The sequence below is a fragment of the Garra rufa genome, chromosome 4 (assembly GCF_049309525.1).
Source record: "Garra rufa chromosome 4, GarRuf1.0, whole genome shotgun sequence".
Classification (NCBI taxonomy): domain Eukaryota; kingdom Metazoa; phylum Chordata; class Actinopteri; order Cypriniformes; family Cyprinidae; genus Garra; species Garra rufa.
Genome location: NC_133364.1, coordinates 43,664,750 through 43,684,157, shown reverse-complemented (window position 1 = coordinate 43,684,157; position 19,408 = coordinate 43,664,750). Strand labels below are relative to the sequence as shown.

General features: G+C 34.7%; 2 protein-coding genes across 2 annotated transcripts in view; one reads left to right on the top strand and one right to left on the bottom strand.

Annotated features, from left to right (window-relative positions):
- Positions 1-6,178, top strand: part of LOC141332960 (uncharacterized) — a 15,162-nt gene extending 8,984 nt beyond the window's left edge. Inside the window, exons 2-5 of the mRNA XM_073837917.1 lie at positions 5,264-5,489; positions 5,637-5,778; positions 5,855-5,961; positions 6,049-6,178. Coding sequence (XP_073694018.1) covers positions 5,264-5,489; positions 5,637-5,778; positions 5,855-5,961; positions 6,049-6,178 — 605 coding nt within the window. The remainder of the gene's footprint in view (positions 1-5,263; positions 5,490-5,636; positions 5,779-5,854; positions 5,962-6,048) is intronic.
- Positions 6,179-6,747: 569 nt separating this feature from the next.
- Positions 6,748-18,856, bottom strand: LOC141334066 (uncharacterized). The gene is made up of 3 exons (XM_073839219.1): positions 18,715-18,856; positions 11,178-13,663; positions 6,748-11,047 (listed from the first exon to the last, which is right to left on the bottom strand). Exons 1-2 carry the CDS (start codon positions 18,785-18,787, stop codon positions 12,702-12,704), a joined length of 1,035 nt encoding a protein of 344 aa, XP_073695320.1. The 5' UTR covers positions 18,788-18,856; the 3' UTR covers positions 6,748-11,047; positions 11,178-12,701.
- Between the last annotated feature and the right edge of the window lie 552 nt (positions 18,857-19,408).

Below are 19,408 nucleotides of genomic sequence, written 5' to 3'. Positions count from 1 at the left end.
CGCTCATTTGTATATTTCACTGTTTGTAAGTGAGGGTTGCACTGTCGCCGCGACGCAGGTTACATCAACATAAAACATATGGATCTATCGTTGGATTCGTCACGTCGCAGACATTTACTTGAAAAAATATGCCCTTAAAAGATCAATTTTTGTATGAAATTATCTAATTTGGACATAACATTACAAAGCCATACAGTATGCAGACAGTAAAGGAACTTACCCCCGTATTTCTGACCTACTCTTTCCATAAGGCGTTAAAATAAAGGCCATATGTATACTGTAATTTATACAAATAACACTACACACACACACACACGCATACACACTTTATACAACAAATAAAGCGATTGTTGAGGCAAAAAAAGTACATCGCTAGGCTGCTTAAGTTACAACGTTCGTCATTCACGGAATAAAATGCCAACCCCGCACAGCGACATATCAAATATTGCATTAAACAGTGAAATCAGTGTGCTCTAAAACACAACTTATTAAAAATAAAGGTAAATAATTATATAATCATATTATTAATTTACCTTATAATCCTGCTTGCTGCGAGGTGTGTGACCGCCTGGCGAGGAGACGAGTGAAGAATCCAGAATGTTCGATGAAGTGAAAAAAAATAAACAAACTGGTTGGGTCAAAATAACCCAACCCAGGTGTTCATAGTGAAAGAACCCCTTATAGTCCATTTGAACCAGCATGATCAACCCAACTGTGTGTTTACAGTGCCTCAAACAACCCAGAATTTTGACCCAGCACAATTAACCCAGCAATGTGATTACAAAAATAACCCAGCACTTTTTAGAGTGTACAGTGGGGAAAATAATTATTTGATCCCCTGCTGTTTTTGTACGTTTGCTTTGTTCCACTGCCAAAGAAATGATCAGTCTATAATTTTAATGGTAGGTTAATTTCAACAGTGAGATACAGAATAACAACAAAAATCCAGAAAAACGCATTTTAAACTATTATAACTTGATTTGCATTTCTTGTAGTTTCTTGTGTTTCTTGTAGTTGTCCACCAGGTTTGCACACCTCTCAGGAGGGATTTTGTCCACTTCTCTTTGCAGATCTTCTACAAGTCATTAAGGTTTCGAGGCTGATGTTTGGAAACTCCACAGTTTTTTTAAGGCAGTTGTTTCTTTTTACACCAAGTACCACCGCAGATTGGTTCGGTGATGAGCGTGAGCAGGCGGTGCTTGTTTGTTTCCAGAGCAATGCTGATGATCTCTCGGAATGCTTGTCACAATATATATATATATATATATATAATATATATATTTATTGTGTAAATGTATGTATATATATATATATTAGGGCTGTCGAAAATAACGCGTTAACGGCGTTAATTATTTTGCTGTTGTTAATTAAGTCAAATTTTTTAACGCATTTCACGCATGCGCAGCGTGACAAATTATTTGTCAGGATTGGGGAGCTAGAGGCGAGATGGAGCAAGGTGAGCCTATGGACGGATACAAATATAAAAAGAATGATGATGGTACAGTTAACAAGTACAAGCCTTTGCGACAGCCCCTCTGCAACTGGAGTGGTTATAGCCAAGCTTAGGCCCGGTTCTACTGGGGTAGACGGTGCTATATAGCCTACCCTCAAACGAAAGTAAAGCAATTGAAGATCTGACAAACAATCCAGCGTTGTTCATCTCCTGACTAAGTGTAGACGCGATGTAAATAAAAGATTCATTGTGTAGTTTAGAAAGCTTTATTGATTATAACGGAACGTTGTGAGATCTCTATGAACTATTTGTGACGCTTTTAGTGATAATAAAGGGAGCGCGCTTTGCACTTTCCATGCCATAATCCATTCAGAATTTGTATGAAAATTTTGTTTTTCTTATGTTTTGGGAATTACATCTGTACATCGTACAATTACATTCATTCTCGAAAGAGCGGTGACTGACACAGTGACAGAGTGGAGAGTGGAAGATACATAAAGCCGCTTTGCAGGTCATCGAGGCACCAGCTCAATCAATTGCATTTTTTTCAGTGGAAGCAATTTCAAATTATCCGTCATTTTTGCTCACAAAGGAAAAAGTAATACACCAAAAAACGTTGCAGTGTTTTTATAAAATAAAGAAAACAAAAATGATGCGCTTTCGGTCGTCTTGTTCTTGAACAGGAGTGCTTAACAAAAATAAAGCTAAATGCATGCCTCACAGACATGATAAACATATCTATAGAAAGTTTTTAATTATTACTTGATGAAATAAAACAAATCGAAAACAAAAACTTGTTTAATATGTAATCCTTAACGATAAATTTCTCTCTCAAGGCGCGTCCAAAAATGAAATTGCAGAATCTTTGCGACATTGACTCACATTGACTCACAGTGAATACACTTTATTAATAAATAATTCAGATATGTCCTTACTCTTTCCCCGACACATTTATTATTTATTTTTGCCGGTATTTGTTTTAGCCTACTGCGTGCGATTGAACGCGGATCTCTTCCAGTTGCGCCATCCCAGCCGTAATCGAAAGTAAAAGCGAAAGTCTTGTGTTGTTTCCACCAGCGCGACATTATTGATGGATGTCTAAAATATAAAAAATAAGTAGTGTAGCCTAAAACAGGCCCGATGCGGGCCCTGGCATAATATGAAAATGTGAAATTTATGTATCCTGTTATTTATATTTTGGTATGCATTTTAGAAAAAAAAAAATGGTTAGGATTCAGGTGTTGCAAATAGTGATTAATCATGATTAATCCACTGAAATTGTAATCATTTGACAGCCCTTATACATATATATATATATATATATATATATATATATATATATATATATATATTAAAGGAGAACTCCGGTGTGATATTGACCTAAAGTGTATTGAATCATGATACCGAGTGTGAACGTACCTTGCATATTTCATCTCGGTTTGTGTCCAGCTGTCCGAAATCTGGGGTCAGTTAGCCGATGCTCACAACAGGCTGTCTATGAGAGTGAACAGGGCATCGGAAAAGCCATGTAAATAAATCACTGTTTTACGCCATTTACGAGGCACAAAGTAGCTCCGCACTTCATCGGTAGACTTCCTAGGGCCCTGACATTTAAAACGAGACATTGAGAACTCAGAAAAAGCACCGGTAGTTTATTTACAAGAAGATTTATACAGACAGTACCTGGTAGAGAAAATTTGGTAGCCGCCATCCTGAACTTAGTCACGACAAATCGAGTGTCGAGCACCAATGAATTTATCAGGTTATCAACGTATCGGGCATAGATGGTATCGGGTTGTAGTTTCCTTCGTGCTCGACACTCGACCTATCGTGACTACATTTAAGATGGTGGCGACTGCTCTGTTCCTGGTGGAAGATGTCTGTATAAATCTTCTTGTAAATAAACTACCGGTGCTTTTTCTGAGTTCTCAATGTCTCGTTTTAAATCTAGATTAAATCTTGGAATTAATCTAGATTAAAATGGCTAATTTGAATTCTGCTGAAGGCATTCAGAATATGTGTGCTACCCAAATAATGACTAAACATGTTACACCGTACTTTTATTTTGACAGGTTGCCGTGAAGTTTCTGTGTATACAGTATGACATGATGCGAGTTTTCTCAAATGAAACAGTAAAAGTGACACTCACAGCAGTTTTGGAGATTGAGTTTATCTGTTCATGTGAGATGAAAATGCCAAAAATTACCGGGAGCGTCACATGTGTTTCAGTAAGCGCGTCTCCACCATTATTAGTATGAATTTCATACATACAGCTAGGCAAACGGAACATACCGGATTCATATTAAAACGGTCTTTTTGCATTTCAGTTTTCACAGACACTAGTCCATATCGCGATTTGAATTAAGTGACAGACAATATTTGATTTATGAATAAAAAAAAACGACTAATTTATGTGGCATTTCGCGCTATAGTAGATTCGGTTTTTATGAATGGAGGACGACGTGATCCCGTCTGTGTTTTGGCGAAGGAGACATAAACGCGCGACCATATTCTATAGTCTTTGGTATACATCCGCGTATATATATATATATATATATATATATATATATATTATTTTTTTTATTTTTTTAACTTTTACTTTTTTTTTATAGAGATTGTTTGAATCAGTTTCTCTCCTGACAACCAGGCTAAAAAATGATGTTCATTTCTGCAAATGGAAAAGCTTGTAAATGCAGCTCTTTCCTTCAGCACCTGTTAAAATTAATACTGTATGCATTTGAACCTAATATAAATAAATACTGTCCACATTGTTCAAACTGAGAGTTTCAATGTACTTCTGCAGTGAGATGAGGTTCCTTAGTTACATAAATTTAAATAAATTTAAATAGACATTTCGACAAAAACAGTTCCTTTCTGCATAAATACTGGCCATACAAACACAGATGAGGAGCACAACACAGTCCATTACAGCAGAGAAACTAGCGTTAGTTTGTTGGCAATAATGGACTCAGAAGACCAAATAGAAAGGATTATTGATATCTATATAAGTGCAGAGGCTGTAAGAGACATGAAACATAAAAATGACACAGAGAACTGCAACCCAGCGAAACCTCAAACAGCTCAACACACAGGTATGGAAGATTAAATACTTGACCTTAAAATTTACTTTTCATTATTATTATTTTATTACTTCAAGGTCATCCAGTTGTACATGTTCCACTTGTAAATAACAGGGCAGTGAATAATCTTGCAGCCCATATTTTATTTTATTATTATTTTTATTTTTTTGGTTAAAAAAGACCCTTATTTGTCAACTGTAGATTTAATTAAAGCTGCCCAAGTATGGATTTTGGACTGTTGGAAATTCTTTATGTTGAGCCATGTTCCCTTGTGTTGTGTTCTTGGGTACTTAGTAACTGCTCAAATAGTTCCTTGTGATTCTTTATTCAGAACTTGCTACATCTCTCTGAACTATATTACAACTTTTTAAAGTATCTTATGTAGCACCCCTTATACACAATATGCTGCCACATTTTGGTTAAACTGCAAAACACAACAACTTGCATTAGATGGAGAACATTCCTGGAATGTTTTCCACCAAAAGCTAAATTTTTCTTCAGCTGAAGAAAGAAGTCATATACAGTGCATCTTGGATGAGGGAATAATCGGGAAACCATTTTTGGGTTTAGAATTCTTCTGCATTTACTAATGAAATACAAAAACAAAAACAACACCAATAAACATCTGACAAGGGATAAAAGTTAGCCTACAGTTGGCATGTTTTCAGTTGATGTGAAGTATATGATATAAGGGAAGTGAATAGACTTACACCATAGCTATCATCTTCAGTAAGTGATGGTGTGAAGATCAGAAGCTCCAGAGCAGCTGCAGTGTGTTTGGGGCTGCTGTGTGTTCTTCTGCTGACCGCAGTCATAGTGCTGTGTGTCCACATCCATACAAAGACCACAAACTACACACAAGAGAGACAACAACTACTAACCAAGATCACCAACCTCACAGAAGAAAGAGACCAGCTACTAACCAACAACACCAACTTAATTCAACTAAATGTACAGTTCAATCAAGAGAAAAATAAACTGTCAACATTTATTCAAGGTATTATTAAACGACACTAAAACAACATCAACAATGTCAGTAATAAAAATAAAAATATATATTTATTTATTCATTTGTGAATGACAATAAAAAGCTGATAGTTCAGATGGATGTTCACAGATGGATGGATTTACTATGAATTCAGTCTTTACTACATTTCCAATGAGACAAAGAGCTGGGCTGAGAGCAGAACACACTGTACAGAGAGAGGAGCAGATCTGATCATCATTAACAACAGCGAAAAACAAGTGAGTGAAATGTACTTACTTTACCATATTATGGGGGCAGATCTGTAACCAGAAGTTGTTTTTCTTTTTTCTTCAGGATTTTGTGAAGAAAATGTCCAGTGGAAGTGAAGTCTGGATTGGTCTGACTGACAGTGATGAAGAGGACACATGGAAATGGGTTGATAACAGCGCACTGACCTTTAGGTGAGAAATCACTTAATGATTACCACAGTCAGTATTATATCACACAGAATGAAGATCTGAACAGCTAATGCTGATCTGTTGATGCAGGTTCTGGAATTCTGAAGAGCCCAATGGACATGAAGGCGAGAATTGTGCTATCAGTCTTTCAACAGGATGGGCTGATTATCCATGTACTAGCATTTTTAAATGGATCTGTGAGAGGAAAACAATTAAATGACTTAATTATGCAATTCATGTTTATTTTCAGCATAAATGTGCAGGAACACTTGAACACCAAGGCTGTTTCAGTGTTTTTCATTTACTACATAATATAAAGCTCTTTTATTATCATTACAACATTTTACATAATTATCCTCTTGCTTTCAGCCTTGTAACTCATTAACAACTATACTAGAATAAATATACAAATAACAGGCTTTAATCTGTTGCAAATTTTTTAGTATCTCCAAATGACTTTTGTTGTACCATCTCCATCAGTACTTCTTCACTTCAGTGACACTATCCCCTTTTCAAAAAATTCTCATGGAATTTCAGTTTATCCTTTAGGATCTTAGTGGATTCTTAGAGTCCTATAGGACATTACGATTTATTTAAATGGAATTTTACTTTGTCCTTTAGGATTTTATTGTATTCTTAGAATCCTATTGGACATTATGATTTATTTTAATGGAATTTAGCTTTTTCCTGTAGGATTTTATTGGATTCTTAGAATCCTATTGGACATTACGATTTATTTTAATGGAATTTTACTATTGTGATGGGAATGAATGAGAGTGGAAGCAAATGCAGAGTGAACACAAATTTTTATTAAAGACAAATATAGTGAACACAAAACTCCGTGGTGATGATGGTATCTCTCGGCTGGGTGGCACAGAGGCTTGATGGCTGGTGATGACGTGGCGTGAATCTCCCGTGATGAATACAAATCCACTGACGATCAACGGCGAAATAAACAATCCAACAAGAACAAGACCAAGACAAACCAACAAGACAGTCCAACATCCGGATCAACTATCACCCAGGTGAAAAAAAAATACTTAAATGCAATGAAAATACACTTAAATACCCGCAAATACATTTTTAGTACATTGTTATTTTTTTGTGTTAAAAAAGTGTGATGTTTATACACTATAAATACACTAATTAAAAGTATGTTTATACTTCAGTAGGACTTAAGTACACTTGAAAAAAGTATACTAAATACCAGTAATACTTAAATAAATTTGTGTACTAAAATAAAATATACTACAGAAAAAACATGCAAAAGAGTTTTATTAGTGTGTTTGTCAAAAGTGTGCTTTAAATGCTTTAAACATTAGTTTAACTGTTTACATACTAATCCTAAATTTAAAATAAGTTAATAAATAAAAAAATCTATTAGTAATGTATTGTAGTAGAAGTATATTTTCTCAAAAGTTGTACTTAAGTACACTTAATATGAATGCACTATAAGCATTAACACTTAAATTGATTTTGAGTGTGGTAATTTTAAGTTATATTAAATTGATTTTATTAAAAATCTATTAGTAATGTATCGTAGTAGAAGTACATTTTCTCAAAAGTTGTACTAAAGTACACTTAATAAGAATGCATTATTAGCACTAACACTTAAATTGATTTTGAGTGTGGTAATTCTCCCAGGTTAAAAAAAAGTGCACTAAAATACACTTTAAGTATACTTAGTACACTTTTCAGTAATGTACTAAAAGTGCTCTATTTTCCCACACTAATTTTGTACTTTTTGTACTATAATTGTACTAAAAAATAGTATTAAGTATATGTTAAGATAAACTTAATACCATCTAAGTGTACTCAACTGTGCTATTTTGAGACACCATGAAGATGAACTAAAATGTGCTTTTAACATACTATATCTGTATTTAAAAAAATATATTTAGTTACAACTAAATACACTTGAACCCTACTTTTGAACATTTATAAATATATTTATGACTAATTTAAAGTATAGCAATAATATATTAAAAGAATATACAAAGTGTGAAAAAAGTGTGCTAAAATACAATTTAAGTACACTTAGTGCACTTCCCTAATGTACTTAAAGTGCTCTATTTTCGGCCACTAATTTTGTACTCTATATACTAAAAGTTATTCTTAAGTATATGTTAAGATAAACTTAAGATCATCTAAGTGTACTCAACTGTGCTATTTTGAGACACCATGAAGATGAACTAAAATGTGCTTTTAACATACTGTCTCAGCATTTCCAAAAAATGTATTTTGTTACCACTTCTAATAGGATTGAAACATATTTCATAAACCTTTAAATATACTAATTATACATAAAAAATAACCTTACTGATTATTTAAAATACATGAATAATATATAACAAATGTATACAAAGCATATTTATAATGTATTACCCAGATATGTTTAATAATAAAAAATACACTTCTTAATTATTTAAAATACATGAATAATATATGATAAATGTATACAAAGTGTATGTCACGCCCTTGGACTGTTTGTCTTGGTTTTTCCCAGTGTTTCCCCCATTGGACTGTCTGTTTGGTTTCTCCCATGCCCTTTTTTGGTCTTCCTGCTCATTAGTGTGATCCCCTCCACCTGTTGTTGTAATTATCTCCCCTTTATAAGTTTGTTTGATTTCCTTGTTTCTTTGTCCGGCTACAAGCGTTGCACCTATGTTCCTTCGTTGTGTGCACGTCTTCTCCTGCCATTCCTGTCTATTGTTACTCTGCCTGAGGATTTATTGAAGACTTTTTATTGAAGACGTTATTTTTTGCTTTCCTACACGTTTCGTGACAACGTATTTATAATGTATTGCCCATACATTTTTATTCATTATAATACACTTATTAATTAATTAAAATATATCAATTATATATAATAAATTTATACAAAGCGTAATTATAATGTCTTGCCCACATATTTTTATTAATAAAAAATACATTATAAATATGCTATGTATACATTTATTATATATTATTCATGTATTTTAAATAATCATCAAGTGTATTTTTTTATTAATAAAAATATTTGGGCAATACATTATAAATACGCTTTGTATACATTTGTCATATATTATTCATGTATTTTAAATAATCAACAAATGTATTTTTTATTAATAAAAACATGTGGGCAATACATTAAAATACGCCTTGTATACATTTGTTATATATTATTATTGTATTTTAAATAATCAGTAAGTTTATTTTTTATGTATAATTAGTATATTTATAGGTTTATGAAATATGTTTCAATTTTATTATAAGTGGTAACAAAATACATTTTTTGGAAATGCTGAGATAGTATGTTTAAAGGACGTTTTAGTTCATCTTCATGGTGTCTCAAAATAGCAGTTGCAGTTGAGTACACTCAGATGATCTTAAGTTTATTTTAAGGAGTACTTAAGAATAACTTTTAGGGGTGGTTTCCCGGACCAAGATTAAGCCTAGTCCTAGACTAAAATGGCCATTTAAATCAGACTAACAGAAATGTGCTTTCTCTGTCAGGGTTTTAAAAAGTCTAAGACATAGTCTAGTCCAGAATTGAATAGGCTAATTTCCTGGAGGAAGACTAGAGCAACTTCAGGACTAAATTCAGGCTTAAATTAAACCTACCAGGAGGCAGGTTTAACTTCAGATTAATTTCATTTGGAGGACACATGGATTACTTGGACTATGTCAATGATGATCAGCGATTTCCACCAGCCAGGCAAGTTCTTGCAGACAGAAGTGACCCATTGCAACGTTTTGATGAAATAAGTTTTCGAGATCGTTTCCGCATGCATAAAGTAAATGCAGTGGAGATAATTTCACTCTTAGAACCCAGGCTTTCATCTGTGACCCAAAGAGGACAGCCTATTCCAGTTTGTCTCCAGGTGCTCTTAACTTTAAGGTTCTTGGCATGTGGCACCTTTCATCGAGAAACTGGGGATTTATGTGGTGTCAGTGAACCAACAGTATGTAAAGTCATTCACAGAGTGTGCAGGGCCATTTGTGAATTAAAAGCGTATTACATAAACTTCCCTGATGCTAGAACCCAGGCTAACTACAAGGTACTATTCTATGAATATGGAAATTTCCCAGGAGTCATAGGTTGCATAGATGGAACCCATATTCCCATTAAGCGTCCCTCTACTCCAGATGCTGAGGAATACAGGAATCGAAAGAACTGGTTTTCCATAAATGTCCAAGGTGTATGCACTCCCCAGTTAGAGTTTTCAAACATTGTTGCACGGTGGAAAGGTGCAACACATGATTCCCGAATTTTCCTCAACTCATCTCTGTATACTCAATTTGAAAGAAGAGATCATAATGGAATTTTGCTTGGTGACAGTGGGTATGCTCAGAAGGATTTCTTGTTTACGCCATACTTGCACCCAACAACAGCTGAACAACTGCGCTACAACCAGGCTCATATGCGCACAAGGGGTTTAGTCGAGCGCATGTTTGGTGTTTGGAAGAGTCGTTTTCAGTGCCTTAGGAAAACACTCAGATTCAAACCAAGTAGATGCTGCACTGTCATCATTGCAACAGCTGTTCTTCACAACTACCTAAAAAAGCAGGGATGCCCAGATCCCCCAATAGAAGAGGATGACAATCCAGATGTGCCACCATTTACAACAAACCACAGAGAAGGACTTGCATACAGGGATGCTTTTGCATTGTGCCACTTTAAATAGATCTGTTTACATTATTTAACTTTCAACCCTCTGTTCAGATCTGATACATGTAATAATAAAACCAAATATTTGTTAAAAGTGTACAACTTTTTGGTATGGTATGTTACTGAAACCACCACAACATCCATCTTTTCTTAATAAAACAATATTTCACAGATTTATGTACTGATGTGACATTTGAGCCTGTTGCATCTCTCTCTCCTTCATCTTTATCTCCAGTTCTACTTGTAGTATCTTCATCTTCATTTCATGCTCCTCCTTAAGATACTTCAATTTATGTTCATGAAAATCATTAGCCAACTTTTCATGAACAGTGAGTCTTTTCTTCTGGTTACCAGTACTGGCAGACATTGCCACCCTTGCTTCTGAGGATGTGGAGGGTAAGCTGTTTTCCAATTCTTCAGTTCTGTTTTGACCTTCTCCTTGAAACATGAACAGTTCATATATGGTCAAATAAATACAGATTAAATGGGAAAATCTTTCACATCATATGACAGAAGCAAATAGAAGTTTGAGAGGAGAGAAACAAAAGCCAAAATCAAATTCAAATACTTAATATAGGTGCATGTGATCCATCATCTGAACTGTCCAGATGGTCATCATCTGGTATGTTCTCCAAAGGTTGCTGATTCTCCAGTATTCCTGTCAGTAACTCATCCAACATATCACAGTCTTTATTTGCAGGTCCTCCGCCAGTCTTAAACCTCTCTCTTCGAACTTCAGCAACAGTTTTTTTGAGGTTTATTTTGATATTTTTCCACAACACCTGTATTAAATAACTATTATAAATACAACAGTGATTTTAAAAAGCCATAATAAAACTAATGATTCTTACCTGAAGTTGTTGTATTGTTCTTGTAGATGTGTGTTCATTTGCATTAAATTCATTACAAATAGATGTCCAGGCATTCCTTTTCTTTGATTCAACAGCTGATGTGTGCAGTTTATCTTCGATAACAGGATGTCTCGAAACTATTTGCTTTAAAAGACTTTTCTCATGTTCAGAAAAGTTCTTTGATCGTACTCGCTTTTCAACTTCCATTGCCATTTGCTTCTCAGTTGCATACAATTTTAACCTTTTCTTGGTTCATTCCATGTTTTATAGGCAACCTCAATCTAGCTAATCCTGATTTGCACAGGTGGTATTAAATTAATCGAGTGTATTTTAGTTGAGGACTCCATAGTCCAGGTGTTAGTAATCTGTACTTAATCTGTGTTTCAGAAAGCCATTTTTTAAAACATGATTAACTATTCTAGATTAAGGCCTACTCCTGTCTTAATTTAATCTTGGTCCGGGAAACCACCCCTTAGTATATTAAGTACAAAATTAGTGGCCGAAAATAGAGCACTTTAAGTACATTAGGGAAGTGCACTAAGTGTACTTAAATTGTATTTTAGCACACTTTTTTCACACTTTGTATATTCTTTTAATATATTATTGTTATACTTTAAATTAGTCATAAATATATTTATAAATGTTTAAAAGTAGGGTTCAAGTGTATTTCTAGTTGTAACTAAATATATATTTTTAAATACAGATGTAGTATGTTAAAAGCACATTTTAGTTCAATTTCATGGTGTCTCAAAATAGCACAGTTGAGTACACTTAGATGGTATTAAGTTTATCTTAACATATACTTAATACTATTTTTTAGTACAATAAGTACAGAATTAGTGTGCGAAAATAGAGCACTTTTAGTACATTACTGAAAAGTGTACTAAGTATACTTAAAGTGTATTTTAGTGCACTTTTTTTTTTTACCTGGGGTATATAGAATGTAACCTGGTTCAAGAATAATGCAACACCTAATTCCTGAAAGGCCCTCGGTCCAAGTGTGCTCTGAAAGATCTATACCTATATCTTCAAATGTTGTGTAGGAGGAACCCTTGAGTTATTAAAATATTCATCAAATCTAGAAACAAGTCCCTTTAAATTGAGATCAGATGTCATACAAATATAAAGATGTTTAGGGTATTGGTAAATTTCAAAATGAGTATATCACTTTTAACATAATTCCATACCTGTAGATATCTGAAGAAACGAGAAGGGGTTGATACAAGTAATCATTGTGTTTTCTAAACCTCATCACCAGAATGAGTTTGCAAATGATGTTTGAGGTCGCTTTGATATGTGAAACTCTCCTCGCACTGAAGACACTTGTAAGGTCTCTCTCCTGTGTGTGTTCTCATGTGAACCTTTAGGTTTCCTTTAATCGTGCAACTCTTTCCACACTGAGGGCAGGTGAAGGGCTTTTCTCCAGTGTGAACTCTCATGTGATTCTCAAGGTTTGCTTTGTATGTAAAACTCTTTCCACAGTGATGGCACATGAAAGGTTTTTCTCCGATGTGAATTTTAACATGATCCTCAAGGTGATTCATGTCTGTGAAACTCCTTTCACACTGATGACATTTAAAACTGTTCACTCTTGAATGAAGCCTCATGTGATTATTAAGGTTAACATTATTTCTGAAACACTTTCCACACTGATTGCATGTGAAAGGTTTCTCTCCAGTGTGACTTCTAATGTGAATCTTAAGGTTTCCTTTAATGGCGAATCTCTTTCCACACTGAGGACAGGAGTAAGGTTTCTCTCCGGTGTGAATTCTCATGTGGACATTAAGGGTTTTTCTATGTATGAAACTCTTCCCACACTGATCACATCCATGCGGTCTCTTTCCAGAGTGAGTTTTCATGTGGACGTTAAGGTTTTTTTTCTGTGTAAAACTCTTTGCACACTGAGTGCATATGAATGGCTTCTTTTCAATGTGAGTTTTCATGTGGATTTTAAGGCTTTCTTTACGATTGAATATTTCTCCATAGAGTTGGCAGGTGAAAGAGCTCTCTCCAATATGAGTTACCAAGTGGGGATTGAGGTTTGTAGTTTGTGTTTTTTGAGGGTTTTTTGGTGGGGAATTCTCTTCAATTTGAAAGCAACCAATTGGTTTATCTTCGATATTGAAATCGTGATATTTCTCATTCTTATCTTTCTCTTCTGTTTCCTTCAGTTCTTGACTCTCCTCTTTCAGTGCCATCAGGTCTGAGGTAAAAAGAAAAATAAAATACTAGTTAACACCAGTTCAACGGCACAAAGCAACAGACATAAACATTTAGACTAGTGCTAACAATAGACTAAAAGAAACTTTTCAGTAATTAAAGGGATAGTTTCACCCAAAATGAAAATGTGATGTTTATCTACTTACCCCCAGGGCATCCAAGATGTAGGTGACTGTTTCTTCAACAGAATACAAACGAATATTTTTAACAAAAACCGGTGCAGTCTGCCAGCCAAATAATGGACCTGAATGGGCACCAGACCTTTAAAAGCAAACAAAAACATGCACAGACAAATCCAAATTACACCCTGCGACTCGTGGCGATACATTGATGTCCTAAGACACGAAAAGATCTATGTTTGCGAGAAACTGAACAGTATTTATATCATTTTTTTACCTTTGATACACAGCCACGTCCAACTGTCCTGAGCACGAGCTCATCCTCCCGCTCGTAACATGTGAACACACTCTGGTGTAGTATATGCAAACGCTGTAAGGGGAAATCGGTTAAAAGTCCCGGATGAGTTTGCGCAAGCAAACATAATCTTTTAGCTTTAAATGGGTTTGAACAATCAGGATCAGCGTAAGTAATTACCATTTTGAATAGCCGCTATACCCACAATCTCTGTGCACTGTGTAAACAATGAGTGTCCGTGTCGTATTCATGCGACAGATCGCTTCCGGTGTTTGCGTAAACTACACCAGAGTGCTACATGTGTAACGAGCCTGATGCTAAACTCGATGTGGCTGTGTATCAAAGGTAAAAAAAAATGATATAAATACTGTACAGTTTTTCGCAAAAACATTTCGTTTCATGTTTTAGGACATTAATGTATCGTCACGAGCCGCAGGGTGTAATTTGGATATGTCTGTGCACGTTTTGTTTACTTTTAAAGGTTTGGTGTCCATTCATTTACATTATATGGCTGACAGTCTGCACCGGTTTTCGTAAAAAATCTTTGTTTGTTTTTCTGAGAAAACAAAGTCACCTACATACAGCCCTGGGGGTAAGCAGATAAACATCAAAGTTTCATTTTTGCGTGAACTATCCCTTTAATCACATATTGATATAATATAATTATTAGGACCGGGACTCGATTAAAAAATGTAATCTAATTATTTAGAGGCTTTGTAATTAATTAATTGAAATTAATCGCATATAAATATTTGACCTGAGAACAGTGAGAAGTGAGTTTTTTTATATGGATTTTTAGTATACCACTGAATAATGACTGAATACATAAGCTTAAGCAACAAAATATTGTTTATTTTTGTTCAACCAAGTCCAACAGACCAGTGCAATGTTGCCATTAAGTGTAGCAATATGCTCGATGTGCTACAGTGAGATGCGAATTCCTTGTTGCATAGCTTGCACACAACCATGCTCTTATCGACGCTTCCATCCATTCCTTTTTTATAACAAAATTTCCCATCCACAGGGCCAACCAAAGCGGTCCCATCAGCTATTTTGTCCATGTTCACTGTGGTTTGTTTTGCTGCGTCCCAATTCGCCTAGTTATATTATGCCTAAGTACTCTTTTTGTGAAGAAAAGTACATACTTTTGAGAATGTAGCAGAATAGTAGGCAAGCTTTGGGATGTACTACTTCGTCAAAACTGCAACTATAACGGACGCTCTGTTGCTTAGTTACCTGAATCCTGTCACTGTTTAAACTGCCCTGTCAATCATCACAGTTAACATTATCTACATTTCGTTTAATTTAATTTCCTACCGTATTAGAGAGAACTTAAGAGGCACGTTCTTTAACGAGTCTTTCATGCCCAGAACTCTGCTCTTGTGTTTGCTTAATTATGCATTTAAACGTTAATGACCAAACCCTATCATTATAAATGTTGCTGCACATGGAATATAACGCGGATAACATTTAAAAAATATTTTTTATCAGGTTACACAATGATTATTTATCACTCAAACCCCTTTCTCTACCTGTCCGTTGGTCACGCATATCCTCCATGTTTGTAGTTTTTTAACACTTTTTATGCGTGTTTGTAGTTCTAATCGAATCCTCGTTCACCGCGCAGTGTGTTGTGGGCAATATTAGCCATTAGAGTGTGCATTGATCGTTAAGTAGTAGACCATCCGGGAATCTTTGGAATACTTTTTAAACATACTACGATTTGGGACATACAATACTATTTAGGACGGACGCAGCTTGTCTGAACGCTATTTGGTGCTCCAGTATAATCAGTCCGCCGAATCTCATCCAGTGAGAAACGTTCCGCGGTGCAAAACTAATTGTGTTTAAACTCGTTAAAAAATATTAACCTGTTATTTTTGTGTAATTAATTAATCTAAATTAACGCGTTAAAGTCCCGGCCCTAATAATTATATTGTCATAATTCCACAACAAACATTAGAAGGGAACAAACAGGAACTTGTACTTCTAAAGGATAATAAACACAACAGGTGCGAGAAATCAAACAATCAAACTAAACAAGAACAGAAAGTGACCAAATATGAAAAAACAGGAACTGAAAATGAACAACATTGACAGTATAGGTTTCGCTTTAATGCTGCATTCCCAGCCTGGTAGGGCTGCAACTAACGATTATTTTAATAATCGATTAATCTGTCGATTATTTTTTCGATTAATCGATGAATCGGATAAAAAACAAACAAACAAGGGATTTACAACCCTTTATTCAAAAACAGAACTAAAATCTTTAGAAAGTGCACGAACATGTTGCTCGTTGAACTGTTATAATAATAATAATAAAATAAAAATGGACTAACACAAAAAACATACACATGTATGCTTTACATCTGCCAAATATATAGACTAAATAAACTAAAATTACTATCCGTCAAGACAGCGGCTTGCTGTGGTGAACATGCTGCATTTCCCATCAAGAAGCCTCTCAAATTAAATTCCTCAGTGCGCATTAAAAAAGTCATGTGACTTTGCACGCTGGAACGGGATAACTTGACTAACTTTCTGCTACATTCATTCTGCCATGGCGGTGTTTAGTGTCCTGCCATCAGCAGCGACCAGCTGGAAGAGTTCCGCATTCAAATGCACGCAAAACTGGCCTCAAAGCCCCAGCAAAAGTAATTACCATGAATGTGTCAAGGCAAAATTTAAGTAAATATTCGAATTACTTATTAATAAACTAGTATTTTCTGATTCAGTGTTGCAAAGATGAAATTGACGACCCTGCTCATTAATGCCTAATGCATCTTTATGGATTAGCTAATGAAAGAGTTTTGTTTTCGATTTTAATTATTTCGCTTTATAGTAAAATAATAATTTAAAGCTTTCTATAGATATTGTGTTTGTGAGGCAATTACCTGGGTTTCGGTTAATTATTGTGAAGCGCTCCTGTTTAAACCAAAGATATCAAGCGTATTCTGTTTGTTTTCTTTAAGAGCACATTTTTTTGATACTGTTAGTACACACAAACTAAGATAGACCCTTTACAGTTCCGGCCCGGGTGGTAAATTACTCTTACCTTTATGAGCAAAAAAGAAATTCCACATTGCACTGGCGTGTCCATGCGCTGCAAAGCGCGCTTCTCTCCGCACAAACTTTGGATTTATATTGATTGAATGATTAAACGAATATTGTGATATGTTTTAAGTTTATTATATCAATGGATTTTAATTTAAATCGCGATGAATTAAGCAGGCTTTTGATCTGTCTGCCGCTGTTTGCTAGTATAACTTTAAAAAACAAAAACTTGAATTTAACAAACAAAAACTGTTCCAAATATATCTCTAAATTAACTTTATAAACTAAAGGAACGAAAATAAATGTAATCACTTTGCTATTAAAATCAGCAGCTGTGTAATGAGGAAGAGAAAGAGAAAAAAAGACAGTCGGACTGGAAATTCAGTCGGCCAAAAATTCATGAGCTGTCGGACATTTTTACAAGGAATGTTTGTTTAATAACCTATTTAATACTCTTAGGCTACTTTCTTAATTAAATATATTATTTCTTTGATTTATTTTAGCGTTTTTAGGCTGCTTGTTAGCTGACTGAAGTGTATATATAAAAAAAACAACGTGCCACCGTCACAGCCCTATTCAAAACTGAGACGATTTCACCTCAGCAGAGCTCCTCTTTCTCCTTACGGTTGTGGTATGTTTTTTGACACATTATACAGACAGACAGTGTTACAAAAACTATAGAAGTAGTTTTCTCCATCTCCACTATCCAACGACCCGTACACCAGCTGTTTTGCGATCGAGCATTGGCTGCTGTGAAAGTACGCTAGCCGAAGTAGGCTTAAATATCAAACATGTTTGATATAAATCGGGGCAGCATATATATATATATATATATATATATATATATATATATATATAATGTAGAAACGGTGCGCTCAAATGTTCCAGTTTTGCACATAAGTTAAATTCGCATCTTTGGATGGAAACACAGCTTATGAGGTGCCGGAAGAGAGACCGAATGTGTCCACTCCGCTCTGCGCTCATTTTTTTTTTTAAATATATATATAATAACAACCAAATGTCTCTGCGTCGCGCGACACAACGAATCGATTATGAAATTCGTTGCCAACGCTTTTAGTAATCGATTTTTATCGATTTTATCGATTCGTTGTTGCAGCCCTACAGCCTGGTCTCATTGTTTATAAAACATACATTTTTCAATGTTTTGACTGATGCTAAAACATACAATTTTCACTTATTACACTGTTTAAAGCAGTTTTTAATAAATTACTAATTTAGTTATTAGAATTTTTATTTCATTGATAAATGATTTACATTTTTAGACCCCTTAGCCTAACCCCAAACATAGCCATTTTATAATTAATATAAAAATACATACAGTATATTAAAAACACGACAGAAAAGTGCAATCACAATAACTTTTTTTTTGCAAAAAATGTCCAAAATACTAAATATTTCAAATGACAATGCATTGCAGTCGCAGTCTTCTCTGACACAATAGTTTTGTATGAGGTGCAGAGTTAAATGTAAGGGTGTTTTCTGTCTTCTGTGGTGCTGGACAATTTAATCAAATGAGTGAGTTCAGCTTTGAGAATGAAAACCAACCTGTTTGTTCTTCAGTATCTTCATGTTTGACTTCAATCCTCATGTCTTCACTCTCCTCTTTAATAAACGCCATCTTTCAAATTGTCACGTGTCACGTGGATCTCAGCTGCTTCTTCAGGAGTTTTTCTGTTTTTGGACACTTCGTCCTGTTTAAGATTAGATTAATTAACAGAAAAAAATGAATAAATACAAACTTCATTTTTAAATGCAGAAACAATCTCTGGGTGTGTCTCAATCAGCTCTAGTTCAGTTGTCAGCACAGAAACCCTAGCATTCAAATTAATAAAATAACTCAAATTATATAACCTAAAATGCTACCGTTTGTATTAGTATGTAATGTTATGTAGGCTACATTAATACATTCACGTTCATAAAAACATTTGCTATTGATTTATAAAAGTTGTCATTACAGGTGTTACATGCTCGTTGTTTTGAGCAGCAGGAGTCGTCAGTGAGCTCTGATTCGAGTGATTCAAAACAGTGAATCATTTTGCGATGCGATTGATTCAGTTTCTGAGTGAATGAAACTAAACGTTTCTGTTAGTCCTGTGCACATGCTGTTTACACGCACAAAATAAACTTCATTATTATCACTGAATAAGTCTTCGCAGTGTTACATTGGTTAAAATACTGTAGCTACACATTTATATATAAATCTCTAAATGAGTTTTATTTAAACACCATAAATGAATAA

Bases quoted from the DNA above. Each gene is read 5' to 3' on its own strand.
- LOC141334066 (XM_073839219.1), bottom strand. From the start codon at position 18,787: ATGGCGTTTATTAAAGAGGAGAGTGAAGACATGAGGATTGAAGTCAAA. The intron at 13,664-18,714 runs GTTGGTTTTCAT...TTTTTACCTCAG, and splicing joins AGATACTGAAGAACAAACAG to ACCTGATGGCACTGAAAGAG.